Here is a 19,601-nt window from a genome sequence, read left to right on the forward strand (position 1 = left end):
TCAGGGAATAGCACAAGGCAATATACTATGCCTGGGGAAGGGTGAGTTGTTTTCTGTGTGTGCCATGATCAAGAAGAGCTGTAAAAAGCAGTCTTTTTCACTAGTTTTTGAGGCAAAGGAGTAAGTTTACGAGCTGCAGCCAGAAGAACCTCTCCATTAGTCCAAACTACCTTCACAGAACAACTTACTCTTTCAGAAAGCAAACCTAGGGTTTATTTGTATTTATTTTAACAGCCCTCCCTCTGCTTCCTGGAACTGAAGTGAAAAGGAATAATAAAATATTCATGCTAAATATAGACAGAAGGCACATTCACCAGCCCAGCTAAAGGTTTACTGAGCTTGTGCTTATTATTGAGAACCCATGAAGTCCTAAATATTTAAACCAAAAGAGATAAAGGGAAATGTGAAAAAATTACTATTTGATGTTCACAGAAAATGTTGATCCTCAGATAACGTGCTTAAACCCTGAAGAGTACAGTGGGACAAAAGAAGAGAGAGAGAAAAACTATGCTTGTATTATTAATTTTGTATTTTGAAAGTTGAAGTTTGTTCAGTCTTTTAGAGTTTTTTGTTCATTTTGGGGTTGTTGGGGTTTTTTTTGTCTAAATAATAAGGATTGTACTTACAGTAAATTTACAAAATACTGAAAACTTATTCTCTTGGAAACAAGTACTTCCAGGGGCCTGAATTCCTTCTGCTTCTGTCTTCTTCCCTCTCATCTTTTCTCTGACAAGCACATGCTGTCAGCTCAGGATAGTAAAGAGGGGTTTAAAAGTAAAAATAACTTTCTGTTGAAAAGTTCTAGTTTTGAAAAGGACGCTTTTGTAGAGTTAAATTTAATGACACTGTGTAATTGCAGTATGTTCTCTACTGTTTTATCCGATCTAATTTTAGGTGAGGTTTTCTGATGGCCCTCGGGAGGATGTTTCACAGTCTACAGTGTGCAAAACTAAGACATATTCTGTTCTTGCAGCTAAAAAGACAAAAAAAAAAAAAAAAAAAAAGAAAGCATGCAAAGAAAATGTGGCTGCTGTGGGCTTGGGATTGACAGCCAGTGGTTTCTGTCAACTTTTTTTTTTCACGCTCAGTGTAGGAGGCAACAAATTATTTAAACAGCACCATTTAGCTCCTCACCTCAAGGAACAGAGGTCAATATTTTCAACTTGAGAAGTCACTTTATTCTAGACCAATGAAGGCCATGATAGTGACATACTCATTTCTGTATGCTTTTGTTTCTTTTGGCTTAGAAAATAGCACTTTTAAAACCGTATTAAGCCTAAGAGCATATATTTCCTAAAACTTGTGCTGCTTTTAGCAACATCATTTTCTCTTCGTACCATAGGTTTGTTAGTTTGTCTCTAAAAAAAATATAATTTTATAAGATTGTCTGGCCAATGAGACTTGTTTCCCATCTTCTGTTCCACTGTGGTATCGTACCAGCAAGTCAAACTGACACTCCCCCCACACCTCTGCTTTGTTATCATCAGGATAACTGGAGGACAGCAGGTTTTGTTAGCCAGATGCCTAACTCACTTTTGGTAAACATGGAAGAGAGAATGAAGGCATTTTTATTTGTATGGTGATAAACAACATAATACTCATTTTTCACTCCAGTGGTTTTGAATCAGCTGGGCAGGCTGTTTGTGGCAGCTGATACCCTGAGCTGTCTTCTGCAGTGTCTCAAAACAAAATGTCATTTGTGAAAGTAGTGTTTAACAGCCATTCTTCTCTGCATGTACCAGCACTGGACTTGTGTATGAGGCTGGTCAAAACAGCTGAAATCCAACAAAAACATTTCTGATTGGACTGCTATGCCTAAGAAACAAAAAGCCTTCCTGTGTTGCATCCACTGAAAGACAGACAGAGATCTGTTACCATTTGGAAGAAAATGTGTTTCCATTCTTCTTCTAGCCACCAAGAACCATGTATGTCACATCTTGTGTAGATCATAAGGTTATACAAAATGGATTTGCAGAATTATACTTCATCCCTGTCTTTACTTTTGCTCCCAGGGTCCAGTGGTTCCACAATCCCTGCCTCTCTCTTGCTTTTTACTAAAGCCATGTGCACAATGTTTCAACAAGAGGCTTTATGGTAGGAAGATGTGATTCCAAAAGCTCAAAAAATATAAGATCAAAGTGTTAAATTGAAAATAATAATTTTCAGGTACATACTGTAAATTTTTAGCATCTTTCTCGTGATTGTAGAATACCTGTATATAGTTTGTCATCTCTTGCCTAAGGGTGCATCCAGATTGATTTGTCCCATCTTAGAGTTCTAAAATATTTTGAGTTACGCATAGTAATCTGGTTTCATGACTTAGGAACAAAATCAATAACAACAGCAACTAAAGGAAAAAATTGGTGTGGAAAATGAATTGGAGAAGACATTTAAATCGAAGACAAAAATCACTGCGGTGACAAGTTAAAATTTTTTGGGAAAAGATAAAAGGTCCTGGGCACTATAAACCCCTATCACTTATTGAAATATTCAGTGACTAGTAACTGCAGGAAGAATTTTAAAAAGTTGAAAAGGAAGAACCATTTCAGACATAAGTTTATTTTTAAATTAATCAGATAGTGGGTTGTTTCCTTCTTTTACTCTGCAGTTTATGTAGGGTACAGGAATATGCCTTCTATGCAAACCCAGGAGTTTATTTTCTAATCTGTGTCTTAGCAGTTTAGTCACCATGTACCAGTTGTTTTTAATCTGGTTTAAATTATATCAGCAGTCCAAGTAACCTGTTTTTATAAGTAATTCCCCTTCATAGCTCACGTAAAGCTATTATGTACACTCTTTCCAGCACCTGCCCCTTTTCCTGTGCTGTACTGCCCTGGCAACTCTAGTTAAAAGCCCTCCTCACAGACTGGCAAGCCTGTTGCCAAAGATACTCACCCCTTTCCCTGAAAGATGAACCCCATCAACCCCTAGGAGACCAGGTTTCTCAAAGCAAGTCCCACGGTCTAGGAAGCGAAAGCCCTGGCTGTGACACCACTCCTGTAACCATTTATTGATTTTCCCAATGCAATTTGCCCTTTCAAGCCCATTCCCTTTGACCAGGAGGATCAATGAAAAGACTGTCTGTGCTCCCCAAGTCCATCACTGCTGCTCCCAGGGCTCTGTGATCCCTCTTCCATGGTCTTCAGATTGCTCCTTGCTGTATCACTGGAACCCACAGGAAGCAGCAGGAGTTGATAATAGTCAGTGGGATGTACAAGTTTGGATAGTCCTTCAGTGATGTCCCTTATGCATGAAGGTTTCTCACCTAACCCTGCACTGTGCAAGAGGCCCAGACACTTCCCTCAGTCTGTGGTCTCTGTAGCCACATCTCCTTCCAAAAACTCTTGACTGGAGGAGTGTTGTGGAGTGTCCTTCTCTGGAGACTTTCAAGACCCATCTGGATGTGTTCCTGTGTGATCTGCCGTGGGTGTTCCTGCTGCAGCAGGGGATTGGACTTGATGATCTTTCGAGGTCCCTTCTGACCCCTGTGATTCTATGATTCTCCAGTTTTCCTATCTCATATAAAACCTTGCCTGATGATACAGACCATGCTAGTTTAACAGTGGAATTAATTTTATTCCTCTGAAAGCAATGTCTTGATAAAAAGCAAATGTGAAATCTCACCCAGCTGAAGTCAGCAGCAGCCACTGACAGCATCCAGACTGTCCCAGTATTGATGCAGAAGTTGTGGAACTCCTTCTTACCACATCTTCAGGTTTTCTGGTTTTATGTAAGTCCTGCTATGTTCGCAAATCAGCACTGAGAGAGACATATCATCTGAAAAACTAGTATCAGGTATTTGGTTTGGACAGTGGTTTGCAGATGGCTTTGGGGTTATTCTGCACTGTAGTTTATGTGGATACTGGCATGGTGAAAACAGTATGCAGGAAGGGTTGGTAGCCCCTTCATCTTTCTTATATATTATATATATTAAATCTGGTATTTCACACAACTTTTCTTTCTTAGATTCTATCCTGCTACTTGTTGTTATCAGCAGCACACTAAGTACTTCAGTGCATTTGTTAGAGGAGACATGCTATTCTGCATTTTGGGGCTCCAGTATCTTCTTTGCAAATGGGTCCTAAAATGAAAAGATCCTTTTGAAAGTGACTCTCAAGAGAACAAAGCTGTAAAGTAATTTATGCTTCCAAAACACTTGAAAAGCACTATTCTACTTCCTCATTGTTTGAGGAAGCTGGTTGTGTTTAGCTGTCACAGTCATTCTCTTATGAGCAAATACCTCCTGTTGTGATAATTGTTGTATTGCTTATCTTGGGACTCTTTTATGCCAATCATTATTATTGTGAGCTTTGCTCCACAGGACCAAACTCATTACAGTGGATCTCCTCCTCCCCACTGTCATCCATCTCTCTGTCAATCTCCTGCTGATTTTTTTTCCTTTGTGCCAAGATGTGCAGGGAGGTGGGGTTTGGAGACATTCCAATTTTGTCAGTAGGAGCAGGTAAAAATGTTCAGCTACTGCACGCAAGGAGAAGTCCTCTGGGTCCAATGCATATTTGTCAGCACTGAGAGGTTGGTTGCAGGTCACTGTGCTGTGGATTGCCAAGCAGTCATAAATTCATCTTGGTGAGGTGGTGGGCCTCTGGCTGTGATTCTGCTGGATCTGCTGAATGCACTACCTAGCTTCTCTATGGATTTTTGGCAGCTGTAAGAGGACAGGCAATACTTGATTCAAAACATATCTTGCAAATGCAAATGCAGCCATCTTCCTTTTAATAATTCTCAATTACAGCTGTGCTTAGTGCCTGGGTTCTGGTACCCGTGATGCAAGTATCTGGGAGACTGAAAGCTGAATTTTTAGTTAAACTAAGACACGGTATTAGCAATTGCTGAACTCCTGTTGTTTATGGAAGTTTTATCCCTGCCTTCAGGAGCTGTACAGTTAGCTCAGCAGTGCTTTGAAAAATCCAGCCCTGGCCGTTTTTATGGCAGCTGTGCTCCCTGCAGAGATCATTCATGCATCTGACTGCCAGAGGAGCCAGAGCATCTCCCTGTGGATGTACCTGTCACTGGCAGTGGGGGGCAACCATTTGGTCTGTGTTTGGCCACTTCTAAGTGATGGGCAGCTGAGACCACCTGGGTGTCAGAGACCCTTGTGTGCCTGATTACAGAGCTTGGATGTCTTTTGCAACACTTTCTGCAGAGAAGTGGACACAGGCTAATGCAGCTTTTTGTTTGTGAGGAATCAGGGTCAGTCCCTGGTCTGTTGGCCAACATGCCAGCCATCACACAAATGTTGGTTGTTCTTTCTCCGCATATTAGGCCAAGTAGATGCATAATGGTGGCTTTTAAGCTCAGTTATGGCCATGTTGTGTGATTGATGCCTAGACTTATTGACAGGAAGGTACAACATAGAATCATAGAATGGTTTGGTTTGGAAGAGACCTTAAAGATCATCTAGTTCCAATGCCCCTGCATGGGCAGGGACACCTCCCACTAGACCAGGCTGCTCAAAGCCCCATCCAATCTGGCCTTGGACATCTCATGGATCTATGGGAAGCTCCAGGAAGAAACTTGCAGTACTTATGATCTGATCATCTATTGAATAATCATGAAGGACTTGTGTATGGATAATTGACATATAACACTGATAGCTAAAAACGTGAGCATGCGTTTATGAAATACTGGCTTAAACTTATGAAGAAATAGTAAAGGGGACTTACTGCAGCTCCTAATGGGCCCTTTTATACCCACTGCTAGTGACAAGACACAGACTGAAGTAGTTTCTTTAGTTTTAAGATTTAAGTTGGGCCAGCAATAAATTCCTGAATACACCTGAAGGTGTATTTCATTGGTCCACATAGATGGCACAAGTTCAAGACAGTGGAGAAAGCAGACGTGCCATTCTGGGGGCCTTCATGGCATGCTGGAGCATCAGTGAGGACCAGGTAATGTGTGTGCCTGCAGACCTGACAAGTGAGTCAATGCAGTAAATGTTTTTTTGACAACTTAGATGATAAAGGATCACAGGAAGAACACAGAGAAGGGAAAGGGTGGTCTTTGCCTCTTTGTCTTAATCTAGCTGGAACGCAGCCTAGGTAAATTTGGGTTTAACTGGGTGCTAGACTATGCAGTGTGAGCTGACAGAGTCTGATGAAAACAGGTGAGGGTCTGAGCAAGTTGGAGCCATGGGGAAGCTGATACTGATTTAGAATGTTCTCATCATAGCCCTGGGTGAGCAGAGGTCTTTGTCCCTGCATTTCTCCCTCAGTGTACCTGGGTCTCAAATTTCATTTTTATTTTTACTTTGAGCTGGCTTTTCTGTACAAAGTACAAAAAAGCCAAAAAACACCCATATGAGAAAGGCAGGAAAACAGTTTTACGTCGTTTTACTGTTGTGATAGTTGAAGAGTGGGAGTGGAAATTGTTAATGGTCACTTCCTTAGTTTTCGTAGGAAAAGGCGACCCATGAAGGGATGTGGGTTATATAGTGGTATGCTGACTTTTGGAATGCAGGTTCTTGCAGGGCCATCCTGGATGCTGGCCAAGAGTTTGCAAAACTGGAAGGTAAAGCACAGCCAAAATGGTCATGTGAAGAAATCAGATGTGTGGCAAAATGCTGGTGAAGAGACAGGACAAGGAGCTTCCTATCTGAAGGACAGAAAACAAGACTGAGAAAGTGAGATGGAATGTGTGAATTGGGAGAGAGTAAAGCTTAAGAACAGATCTGCAGTGAAATAATGACTTAAAAATGCTGTGCAGTACCAAAAAAGCTGTAAGAAACTACTGGAAGAGGATACGGAGTTAAAGGCTTCCTTACATGAGAACAGGCAATTAGTGCTGAAAAACAGGGGCTGAGCACCTGCCCATCCCCTGCCATGGGCAAACAGGCACACATGCCTTGTGCCACAGCTGTAAAAGGGGCTCCAGCAGCAGCTTAAATAATTATGCAGAAGATGCAAATCATGAAAGAAAAGGGTGCAGACTTAGGACACTGTGGAGCTGTGGTGAAAGAAAGTGCAGCAATGGGGCAATGCTGTGTCTAATCACAGCAGTTACTAAAGCACCTTCCAAGAGAGGCTTGGGTGGACAGAGACCCATGGTTGGACTTACTTCAACCCCATCCTTCCTCAGGTGGGTGGAGGGCCTCAAATGCCAGTGCTTCTGTTTAATAGAGGTACTGGAAATCTTCAAGGTGAATTTTAGAGCACCTTTTGCTGATGTAAAGCGAGAAGGCTGAAGAATGAGGGAAGAAAGAGAAATATCCATTCATAGACATATCAAGTTGTTAGGAAATTAGTGAGCTGATCTCAGAACTTTACACAAGCTTGGCTGCAAAATTAGGCCCTTTAAATAAAAATACAGTCTTAAGAAAATCTTCTGCCTTAGTGTTCTGTATGAGGGAGCAGACCAGGTATGCCAGAAGTCCTTTGTAGTCTGTTCTTGCAAGGGATGAAGGTGACGGTGATGCTTGTAAATGTGGTGGGCAGATAAAAAATCCTCCTAAGATTTATCTTGCTGCCAGGTTTGCAGGAAGGAGTGTCTGTGTGCTCCTTGTACATCTCTAGCAGCTCCACTGCCAGCACAAATACCAGAATATCAGAGGAGCAAGAGTTTGTGCCTCTGGATCTCATTTCCAAAGGCTACAGCATGGTGAGGCAGTTGCTAGTGTACTTTAATACTACTTCAGCTTGCAGTCAAAACTAATAGAGTTTCACTTGCTTGTCCATGAGGGGACAAAATGAATGCATTTATTTCTGTGTGGGGCCCATGGGCTTGTGCCTCTTACATGCCTAGTATTTACTGTTAGCTCACCATGATTTTGGGTTGACATTTTCAGTGCCGCATTCACCCCCTGAGAAGAGATTGGAAATAAATGGGAACATACTGCTGAGCCGATTTTCCTCACCACACCCTGTCTAGCACAGCTGTCCTTGGCTCATTCTTGTGCTCATCTCAGTATTCGTGCTGTTTTATCTTTGCACTATGACCTGTGTGAACGCTCTCCAAAAGTGTTGGCTTGCTAAGTTATCATAGAAGGTAAGGGGGAGGAGAGGGATGTAGAAGCATCCTTGGAAAGTCCCTCTGAAGCCTGAGACTGTCTGACCCTTTGCACAAGCCTCTTTCTTCAAAAAGGAAGTGCCTTTGTTTGCTCAGCAAGGAGAGGTGTGAAAGGGCCACTTATTTTTACTCAGTCCAGTTGTCAGTCTGAGCATCCAATGGATGTTTTGTTGGTTGTGCCCTTGGGAAGGAGCAGGGAGCAGATGTGTGGCAGTGCACGGCAGCGGGGAGAAGGGCAGGTGAGTGCTGGGACTGGCTGCACTAGAGCTGTGCAAGCTGCTCATGGCATCAAGGAGATCCTCCATGGCCAGTTAAGGTGAGACTGCAACTGCTCAGGTCCTCCTGCAAGTAAAAAGGGAAAACTGAAGGATTGTACTCAGACATGAGGATCATCTCTCGCTTGTGCTTTGGCTCAGCAGGGGTGGCTTACAAACAGGCTGTGCGGCATGCATTTTTGAAATATGTTTTTAATATTAGGATTCACAAAATTATTCCTGTGCATAGTTGTGAAACTCTTATTAGAAATAGACAATTAGTGCTTTTTATTCTTGCTGACACACAAGAAACCATTGGTTTTTTTAGAAGCTCAATAGATTTTGGTAGGATTGTTGACTAAGGATGTTTTCAAAATTAAAAAATGAATAAACACTACAGTTTTCCGGAGTGAGGTGCAATTTTTCGTGTGAGTGAGGGAAATTTCTTTGGACAATTTTTTTCCTTATATTTTAATTAATTAATTATCCTTAATATTAAAATATCTTCTGCAAATCCATGAGAAATTTGGGAGATGAAAGAAGTGTATCCTAGAATCTATTCCACTGAAGCCCTTTGTTAGAGTAGATAAAATTTTCAGTCTTGTGGTTTCCCATCAAAAGCAGAACTTGTCTGTTTTCCTCTGTCCCATACCAGTTTTTCCATGGGCCATCCAGTTTTCCTCTCCTCTGCACTGTTGCATTGTTGCCCTTTATATTCCACCACCTGGTGTTTCAAAACTTCGGGTTTCTGGGTTTTTTTCTTCCTTCTCTTAAATGTCTTCCTTCTTCCCCACCATTTAACTGTAGTAAGAGCCTGAGGAGAAGGCTGTTCTGATTTTTCCAGTTGAACCTGTTCAGAGTTTCCTCAGTGTCTGTAAGAACTTTGCATGGAGAGGCACCAAGTGCAATGGAATTGACTTCAAAGAGTGAAATTCAGTCACAAACCCTTCATGATAGCATCCCAAGTATCAGGGAGGTCATACCTTCATATTTGGTTTCCAGTCTGAGCCTTGCAAGACTTGTTAGCTGTAAATAAAAAGGAGTCTTGTCTATTTGTAGGTTTTGCAAATGAGACAGTGAAATTAGAACTGTATATGATCTTTTAAGACAGGTGATTTAGCATGGAGTTGAACAGAGTACCCGTGTCCTAAGCCCATGATTAATTAATTAAATCAGTTGCAGTTCTGGATCTTGATTATGTTACTTTTGCAGTTATAGACCACTATATTTTCATTATAGTAATCATATTACTAATCTCTGGAAATCAGAGCCCCTTATGTCTATCAACTGTTAATTTTCTGCTGGCCATTGTATTGCCATAAATGTCCTTAAAGATACATGGACTTTTAACAAGTTAGAAGTAAAAAAAAAGATTAGTTGCCTTTTGCATTTCTCTAGAGAAGCTCACAAGGCAAATTAATTAGTCAAAACTCAAGGTGACATGCCTTCAGGTCGATGGGTAAAGGCCAGAAATTGTATTTTTCTTTTGCAGCACAACGATAATGCACAAGTACATTTATTTTTGCTTTAAAATTTGAGGGATAAAATGAGAAGTAGAACAATCAGCTTTATTGAGTTAAATGCAGGTTAGGAGTAGGATTAGTCTTCTAATTGCACAGATTAACTCAGTGGTTTGGTGGGGGTTTTTTCAGAGACTAATTGTTTCTTTTTTTTCCTAATGAATCTCTCAAATTGCTTCTTCATGCACTGTTAAGCCTTTTGCAAGAAAGAGAGAACTATCAACTATAGCAGGTTAAACTTTTTATTTATGTGGTCAGAGTAACCCTGAGCAACAGTGAACATTTTCACAAGGAATTCAGTGCCTTGCCAAATGGAACAGATGAAGCACGATGACACTTTCAGACCTGCAAGACAAGGAAAGGTTTGCAAGTGTGAGGTAGCTCAAAATAAGGCTTGAGGCCGTTTTGTTTCTCTTCCTGGGTGTTACCCTGCATATACCTGCTATTTACATCATTATGTTTTGGGTTCTACTTGGACAACATCTGTGGAATTCTGGCCAAGTAGCATCAATGTACATTTTGTCACTAGCAGCCATGGCATTGGGATTTCCCTTGCCTCCCTGCAGGGGGAAGTTGTTATGAGCCCTCTGCCATGCTGGCATAACCCTTGAACTTGCTTGAAGATATAAGTGGTGCAGATCCCTTATCAATCTGTGTGTCTGTAGGTTTTGTACTGTATACTGCTTATCTCTTAGACGTGGCATGATTTTCCACATGCAGCTACTAGCAAGGGAGAACATCCCTATCAGAATTCTTAAAATCTCCGGCCTCACTTTCTTCAGTGCATCAAGCCCCACTTTTCTACCACAGATTCAGCAACACATTTTTGAGAGATATTATTTGTTTAGGAATCCAGACAGGTATTCATGCAGTGTTCTTCATAACAAGGTGTGTTTTGTACCAAGGATCATAATTTCAGATATTCAATGAACTGTATTCCCTTGGTATCACTGTTTGACATGAAGTGGTTTGCTAGTACAAGAGCAGAAATGTGAAAATGTGATCTCTGCTAGCACAAAGAGGTCAGAACTCTCTTCAGAGGAAATGGTTGTCTGGCTTAATACTCAAATGCTACAAAATCGTTTATTATGATGGTGAGCTGGTGGGTGTATATTGTGTCTTGGCAGTGGGTTTTTGTACTTTCACTCCCTGTTCTTCGTGGTATGTAATTGGTTTCTTGTCATTGACTCTGTGAAGTAACACGTGAAGCACTTCAACTGGCAGGCCTGTTTCTTTGAGTGGCCATAGCTGAAACAGAAACCAGGCATTTATGCTGTTGGGAATGTTTATAATAAGTTTTATTCTATGCTGAGAACTAGATCCAGTAAGCTAAAACTCCTGCTTCATCTGTTCAACTCCTCTTTTCAGTGTTCTTAACAAGTAGGAAGTTGTGCTGGTGACACAGGAGTGTTCTGGGAGACAGTCACCAGCTAAGCCTTGGAACCTGGAACACAGATTTGTCATGGTCAGCTACTAAACAATTTCTCAGTTAACAACTAAAAACCAAGCGTGACTCAAGCATGTTAGCCAGAGCTTGGGCATAGAGTGTCATCAGCCTGGCAGCACATTACTGGTCTGGTGGCCATGGAGTTGGTGCCTTTTTGCCTCTCAGGTCATAATGGATGGGCTAAAGAGTTCTTTGATGATGGGAAGACAGAGGTGAGTGTTGCCCAAGCTCTTTTGTTTGTATGCACTTTTCCACACATCAAGGGCAACCTGATCCAAAGGATAGTTTTCCCTTTTCTAGGTCAAAACCGGTGTATTCTGCTCATTCAGTCAGCAAACTGAGTGCCTGTTTGATCCTTTCTAATTGTTTCAGAAGTGCTGTTTTCTTAGTTTTAGTGGGTTTATGCAGTAACAGCAAGCAGACAGTCTGCAGCATGTTTGGATGCAAGGCAGAGAAACCAAATCATAGCAGGTCTTTATGCCACAATGTCATTTGTACTTTCCGTCACACAATTTGGCTTTTGGAGTGGTTCACTCAGTGTTCCTGATCACTTTGAAAACACTGAAAACCTCTGGACTTCAGCCAAGAGAAATTTAAATAGTCATGACTTCTGTTTGCAGAAAACCTTACCTTTGATTCCTTGGGCCCTTTTGTAGGCATGGATTAGGTTTATGTGGAACTGCTTTGGGAAAGACCTTTTAACCTTCTGGTCTCCTGTTGCAACCTGTTCAAAGTGGCATGCATGTTCATGCCAGGGTTGCAGGGGGGTCGTGAGGTGCCTTTGGACATGCCAGGGGTGAAGCTGCAGAGAGAGGATGTGAGGCTGTCACATCTGGTGTGTGTTTGATCAGTGCTTGTGCAGAGCTCTGGTGTTCATTCTGTTGTGGTTGCAGTAGGAAAACATGGTTTGGTTTCAGTTGCAAGCTTAAGGAAAACCTGTATTAATTAAATGAACAATGAGAACTGCATAGTTCTAATGCGGGAATTAGCAAGTACAGTTCAAGTGTAGAGATTCAAGTGGATGGAGCACTTGACAGGAATATGAGAATAATGTCCTTCTTCAGCCTAGACATTGAATCATTGTGTGATGTCTGACTAATGGCTTCAACTCCTTCTGGCTATGTTTCCCCCACAGGAAATAGAGGACTTGCTTTAGAATGAGACCTGTAAGAACTGGTTTAATAAATGATGGTTAGAATGAGACAGTTTAAAGCCAATTGCCAACAGAGGGTTGAAAATTGTTAATGCAAGGTTAAACCAATTTACAAATCGATAGATGCTCACATTTTAGCTTTTGTATTGTTACAGTAATACCAGAGTTGTGTCCCTACTAATCCAGCATTTTCATTTAGTTTTGAGAAAGAACATTAGCTGCTGCTCAAAAGATCATGAACCCGTCTAGATGAAGAGGGGTGGGAAATCTAATCAATTTTTTTGGTGCTTTTTTCATCTCCTGGTACCAAAAAAAAACAGTGGTTGCCCTCCCCACCTCTGGTCTGAGCAGCTGAGGTGTTTCTGCAGTAAACCATGTCTACATGTGCCCATGGCCATGCTGCTCTCTTGGTCTGTGCAGCAGATCCTTCATTTCAGGCTGGCGACCACTGAGCTACTGGCAAAAGAAAAAGGCATTGGTATTTATTAAATGAAGCATAGGTTAAAACCTGTGATAAACAATGCTGGTTGACTTTTTTGTATTGTTGATTTTCGTATTTTCCACAGGTGCCCCACATATAAACTGTAGCAGTACATAAACCCATCATTTTCATCTTCCCTTCTCACCTATGCAAGTCATAGCTTAAAATACATCACTGTGTCCTGAGGAATGGACCAGCAATTAATTGGTTTGAGCACTGATTACACAGAGCAACAGTCAGTTGCAATGTGTCTTCTTGCAGGAGCTTAAATTACAAAGGCCCAGCAAATGCTGTCTTGTCCTAGATATGTCCTTTTTGCTGTCTGCCACATGCTCACATAAAAAGCTTTAGAATATACCTGAATAAGGCTTTTAGAAATTCAGCTGGTTAGTAACCTTTTTTTTAGAACATTCTTCTATCCTCCACTCTTTGAATCTCATTTTTATTTTTTTCCCCTGAATGGATCCCTGCGGCAGGAAAATCTCTTCAGCTTGAATGCTTTCTTCTTTGCTGTCCTTTTCAGTTAATTTTCTATTCACTTACGTATATTCTGTGTCTCTGCTTGTTCTCCCAGGAGATGTCAGACAATAACCTCCTGTGCTGTAGATCAGGGGCTTTCTGAAAATGCATGTGGGATAAATTGAGGAAGTTGAGAACTAACTAATGCTAATTAATTAAGAAATGTTACATTATACAATTACATGCATTGTTTAAAAAGTAGAAGCATCTTGTAATATCAGAGCTCCAGAATATTAATATTCCCTCTACAGTTGTCCCTAATTAGTTGGAATACATTTGACCAACTCAGCTCTCATCCAGACCTCACATACCAGGCCTTAAAAGGTCACAGCTAGTGGGATCTAAAAAGCCTCTCATGTTTTTTGCTGACATGACTTCCTTAATAATTGAGTCCAATTCATAAAACTAAAAGTAATGGAGAAGACAATAACAGGTGCTGCTGTTACAGCAGTTATTTCCCATTGCTTTCAAGCAGAGGCTCTGTACTATGAAAACTGGCTCAATGCGAAGAGATCTTCATGGATTATAAAACAGGGCTGTCATTAAACACTTGTTTTACATATTTTGGGCAAAAGTGAGTTGTCTCTGACTGGTCTGCAGACTGGAGCATCTAGGGATTGCTGTAATCCGTGTTTTGCTGTCTGTGTCCCCAGGGGACTGACTGCCAGCTGGAGAGAGACAATGATGGTGCTCCCATCAAGATCACTCTGTTGCTCCCCTTTCCCCTTCTGTGAGTGAGCTGATGAAAAGACCTGCTATGACAAGCACAGGCTAGCTATGAGTTTTCCCACAATGTGGGAATTAACTGGTCTGATCAGGCAACTATTTGTCTCTGCTTATGTCTGACACAAATGTGTCATCATGTAGGAGCAAAGCTGACATGTAAAATTCTTTCCCATAGGCAATGAAGTTTTTTAAACCAGTGGTGCAGAATCAGCTTAAAAGAACAGACACAGTGATATATATGTATTTATGACATCAGGAGTCCCCTAGCACTACATTAGGCAACTTTACGTGACTGCTAAGAACCCTCACCTTCCTTTATAGTCTCTGCAGTTGCTTTTCAGTCATCTGTTTAGAACACTTCTTAAATTCTTCAGTTGTCTTGTAGCCCTCTGCTTTGGTTAGGGACACACTGCAGTCACAGCTGTTGAAAGTAAAGGTGCAGTTTGAGGTTGCAGGACAGTGTTAGGGAATATCTTGGTTGTTGCTAAGCTTCATCTGGTAAAGCATCCTTGAAGGTGCTGAGGTATTAAAATCTTTGCACTAAGCCATTTGAAAAACAGGATTTGCAAAAAAGGTGCTGACAGTGTATCTCCAGGATACAAAAAGAGTTTAGTGGAATAATTCTCTGTAAGCTGCTCTAACTCTTTAACCTACTATTCTACCAGTTACCATGTGTTTGCCAAATTAAAGGGAGAGCCACGTGGCAGAAGAGCTGGCAGTGTGACAAGTGTTGTTAAAAAACTATTGGGAATTTTTTCCACAGCCCAAATTGGTCTGAATTACCTTGCCCTTTAAAAATAAATAAATAAATGACAGTAACCTCTGAGATAAAACCCATTTTATTTCCCATGTAAAGTTGAAGAATATTTGGAAAAACAGGCATATTAAAAATCCAGGGTATTTGTATTTTAGAATTGGGATACTGTGTAAGATGAGTGTGCCTGAAGTGTGACACAGGTGACATTTCCTGAGTATTTTGTTTGACCTGGAGCTTCATTTTTCAATGGTTAGTAGTTCAGAAGCCATTCTGACATCATGCAGCTTCACTGGAGTCACTGAAACTGTGCTGTGCCTAGTCCTGTATTACCAAAATGTCATATACATTGTGTATTTTACAGCTCTGGGTCAAATGATGAAGAGCTGAGTTAATACATTGAGTAGTTCATAGGTTGCAAGACAAGAGCCTGCATCATGATGCAGGTGGCAAGCACTGGCTGTTGATCCAGCTCCTCAGTCAGACTTCATAGCCTCTGCTGAACTCAGTGCTCTGATGATAGTATTTCTTCCACACTGCTGAGAGCTGGTGAGAAAGCACTGACCCCCTTGTGAACCTCACAGGCTCCATATGCCGGTGCCTGAATTGCCACCCAGATGCCAGTGAGGTTAGAGAGTCCAGGAGATGTTGTGCAAAGCATCCTCTGGAAATTACAACTGCTTTCACCTCCTTCCTCCCCTCTGGCCCTGGCCTCTGGAGATGCTTATGATTGGGGCAGAGTTTCTGTGTGAGTGACGGAGTGGAAGAGGTTGAGCCCACCCAAATCTGTGCTCCATGTGTTCCCATGAAAATTGATAGCAAAGAGTTTCCATTCTCTTCTGTGTCAGATGCTCTATGCAAGCACATCCCTGGCAGGTCAGAGCTTCATGCTGCATTTCCAGCCCCCCTTCTCTGCTAACCTAGTCCTCTCTTAAAATCATCTAAGCCAGGCTTAGTGTCTTGATGTGTTGCCTTATGCTTGCAGGAAAGCACATGTATTCCCAGTAAAAATTCTCCGTGTTTCCCTTCTTCTCTACTTTTTGTGCTGTAAATAGATGAAGAGTCTTAGCACAGAGCTTTCTAAGGTCGTGTTAATTAGAATAGCCAGTACCTGAAGTACTGCTAGGCAGGTAGGGTTTTGTGGGTTAATGTGCAAACTCAGAGCAAGCTAGAAAGGTTCTACAGTAAGGGCCTGGTCCAGATCTGTTTGTTATGGTTTTTTTGGCCATTAGACATGCTGTTGTCTTGGGCAGGTCCCACCTCATGCAGATAAGTATTTTGATCGTGTGTACAGTTCATGTACTAAAAGTATGTCATTTAAAGTATAACTTCACAAGCCAATTACCAAAAGCTCTTTATTTAGAACAGACGGTAGTCAAGACAAGTGGCTGAAAATATGATTTTACAATCCTCAGAAATAAGCCTTTTTATGGGAGTGGATTGTCTGTAAGGAAAACAGTTGTATTCCTTGTTGTTCTTTGCTCTGTAGATGATGTGTCTTGTAACCTGTGTCTGTCTCTTAGGTTTATTCTCAAAGGGAGTGCCTTCTCAGGTTATTTTGTATGACCACAAATTAGACCCTAATGCTGTTTTCAGTGTTCTATATCCCTGGTCCAAAATGTCAGAGGTGCATGTGGCGAACCTTGTTGTGTTAAACGTGGAGCTCACAAAAATGTGAATCACACTGAAATACTGCTGTCATTTCTTTTTCAGGATAATGAAGTTTTGAACAGTGCCTCCCCAAGAAGTGTGATGAGAAATGGCTTTAGGAAACAATACCCAGAGAAGTTATTCCATCATTCCCTGCTTCATCTTTGTTGAGGTGAGTGCAACATTGAGTTGCCAAGCCTACGTATAAGGCAGTTCTGTCCTGCAGGAATTAAATTATTTGTTGGCCATTTTCTTTGCAAGGAAGAGTGCTTTCTTACTTGATAACTTGAATATCCATCTTTATACTCAGTGCCTGAAAACAATGTTGCATGAGTTAACCAGATCTTAGGTAAAGGAAGCAAGAACAAAGAGATGCTGTGTTTTCAAGCCTTGCCTCAGCCTGATTTGCTGGTGGTCCTGGGGTATTGTGTAGAGAACAGGCAGTAGCTGCAGGAGTAGGTCAGCAGCAGGTGATTGCCCAGCTTCCCTTTTTTCTTCAGACCTGTGTCCATCTTGCTGTTGTACAAGCACTGGGTATTGTTTAAGGAAATGTCTGGTCTCTGTCACAGTCTGGTGGTTCATTGGCTTAGGAAGCAATGCTCAACTCTGATTTCGGTTCAGATGGAACATCATGTTTAGGGGAGGTATTCCTGTCCTCTTTAAGTGTGATGAAGGAGCTTGACCAGCACAAGGGCTGTGAATTGACTAGCAGTGAGGTTGCAGGAGTTGTTGTTCCCTCAGTGGAGTATGGCTCCACAGCTTTGTTAAGAGTAGGGTTGTTTTTTAAATTGTCGTTTTATTTTCCTCTGTACAAACTGCTTTTTTGGTAGTGCTTCTTTTACTTAACCTAACACTACTAGACTGACCAAAATCATAATGCAAATCAATAAATCTTCAACTGGTACTTAGAAAACTGTAACAGATTCCTGGCAAGGGAGGCAGCTCCAGGTTTCCGAGGAGGGTGAAAGTTTCCCTCCAAGTTAGATGGTGAAGAGGAGGTAACTGCCTGAGACTAATCATCTCCAGAACCACCTGTGTGAGGTAGCTTGGATGCAATCCTTGCTCCTTCGACCACATTATGGGGCAAGTTGTGCTCTTCCACAAGAGAAGCACTTAAGAACAGTCAAAAGACATTGTAATGCTGTACATTTCCATTTCCACTGCAGTCTTGGGAAGGTGTGAAGGTGTGTCCTGCAGCAGCAGGTGTAGCAAACACTGGAAATGGTTGCTTTCTAGAACTCCTGAGCACTGACCTTGCCCCAGGGGCATGGGAAAAGCATTCCATGGCATCTGGGACCTCTCTAAACCTTCCTCACCTGGAGGCTTCTTCTCACTGTGTCTTCTCCTGCTGGGAGATACTGTCCTCTTATAGGCACTCTTAATTTTTTGTACTATCAGCTTCACCCCCAAAACACAGTCAGATGGTCCCTGGGTGCTTTATCTAATGTAATGTAAACCATAGTTTTCTTTTTGACTTGAATGGGCCTTCCTTGCAGGAGGAATCTGGCTGGAAGATGAAGACAGAGGACAAGCATGATGAGACCACTAGCAGAGCTTGGCACAGGGCCTTCCTAGCTGCAGCAATGGCAGGCACCAATGTGGGGACCTTGCAGTGCTCCATAGAGATCTGTCCTGCTTCCTGGGGAATCCCTGTCTTTGCTCCTTGGGAAACTGAGGGGCTGCTCTGACTGAGAAAATGGGTCATGGCTTTGGCCCATCAGCTAGAGAAAGAAAGGTTAAAAGTGGTGCAAAACCAGCAATAAGCCCAGAAGAAACCAAATAAACACCATTGTGAAATGTATTGCTTAAACATGCAGCTCTGAAGATTTTTAGTCCAGCTCTGTGCCTGACTCTACAAATTCCTTTTTATGTTCGAAATATCATCTTTTTAATAATACAGAGTTAGTATGCAATGTGTAATTTGTAACGACAGAAATGTTAAATCAACATTTTCAGCCCCTAATTAGAAACACAATATCACATTATTAGTAGATTTAAAGGCTAAATAGGGAATCATTAAACTGATTTTTAGCTACTTATCAAATCTGAGTCCCTCTCCCAAATAGTGCAGGCAGCTTCCTTGATAGTTCTTTATTGCATTATAAGATATATCATTACAGCCTGGCATTTGTCACTAAATGGCTACAAAGATTTGATATATTATGTTTTGATAAACACATAAGTAATTAATTAGGACATATAGGAGACTTTAATATTATCCTTTTCCCTGCCCATTCTCACGTACGTTTACTCCATCACATAGTTTTAATTTATGGTGGCATTTCTTGCCAAAACTCCTTGTGGAACATCTCCTCCCTTCTTCACCTGCTGGAACAGAGTGCAGCCAGAAACATCTGTTATTTTCCAACCACACTTTGCAGGGTTTGGCCCAAGGAGTGCTGTGTTACACATCCTTCCACATGACATCCACCTGTGTACTGGTTAAAGCTGGGGAAAGGTAAAATCACAACTGGTGGAGGCATGTATTGTACACAGTAGCCCAGAATGTCAGAACAACCTCAGAACTACCTGAACAGAAGTTGGAGGGAGGCGGGGGTTGGTCTCTTTTCCCAAATAACAAGCAATAGGACAAGAGGATTCAGGCTCAAGTTGTGTCAGGGGAGGTTTAGCTTGGATATTAGAATAAACTTCTTCACTGAAAGGGTAATTAAACAGTGAAACGGGCTGCCCAGGGAGCGGGTTGAGTCTCCATCCCTGGAGGTGTTGAAGAGACGTGTAGATGTGATGCTGAGGGATGCTGTTCAGGCATTGGAACTGGTAGCATTAGGTTAATGGTTGGTAGAATTAGGTTGTGGTTGGACTTGATGATCTTCAAGGCCTGTTCCAGCCTGAATGGTTCTGTGACTCTGTGTGGTTCTGTGATCTAGGCAACATCAGGTGTAGAAGTGGGAGCAGAGCAGTGCCTAGTGAACGCCAGATCTCTTCATGGGGACTGGTGAGCTACTCTGAGGTCTTCAGCTAGCAGTGCTTTCTGTGTGCTGTAGTCTTTCTTCATCTCATTTTGGCATTAGCTCTCTAGACAAAACTTATGTTAGGGGGATGAAGGGAAGCTGA

The 19,601-nt window shown here is 41.7% G+C and overlaps 1 protein-coding gene across 3 annotated transcripts in view; it reads left to right on the forward strand.

The window, feature by feature from the left end:
* Window positions 1-19,601, forward strand: part of PLPPR1 (phospholipid phosphatase related 1) — a 115,045-nt gene that overhangs the window by 35,973 nt on the left and 59,471 nt on the right. For all 3 annotated transcript variants that reach the window (XM_051643353.1, XM_051643354.1, XM_051643355.1), the window contains exon 2: window positions 16,590-16,698. In XM_051643353.1, the coding sequence (XP_051499313.1) occupies window positions 16,636-16,698 (63 nt within the window). In that variant the 5' untranslated portion in view covers window positions 16,590-16,635. The remainder of the gene's footprint in view (window positions 1-16,589; window positions 16,699-19,601) is intronic.

Source organism: Apus apus, chromosome Z (genome assembly GCF_020740795.1).
Source record: "Apus apus isolate bApuApu2 chromosome Z, bApuApu2.pri.cur, whole genome shotgun sequence".
NCBI lineage: Eukaryota > Metazoa > Chordata > Aves > Apodiformes > Apodidae > Apus > Apus apus.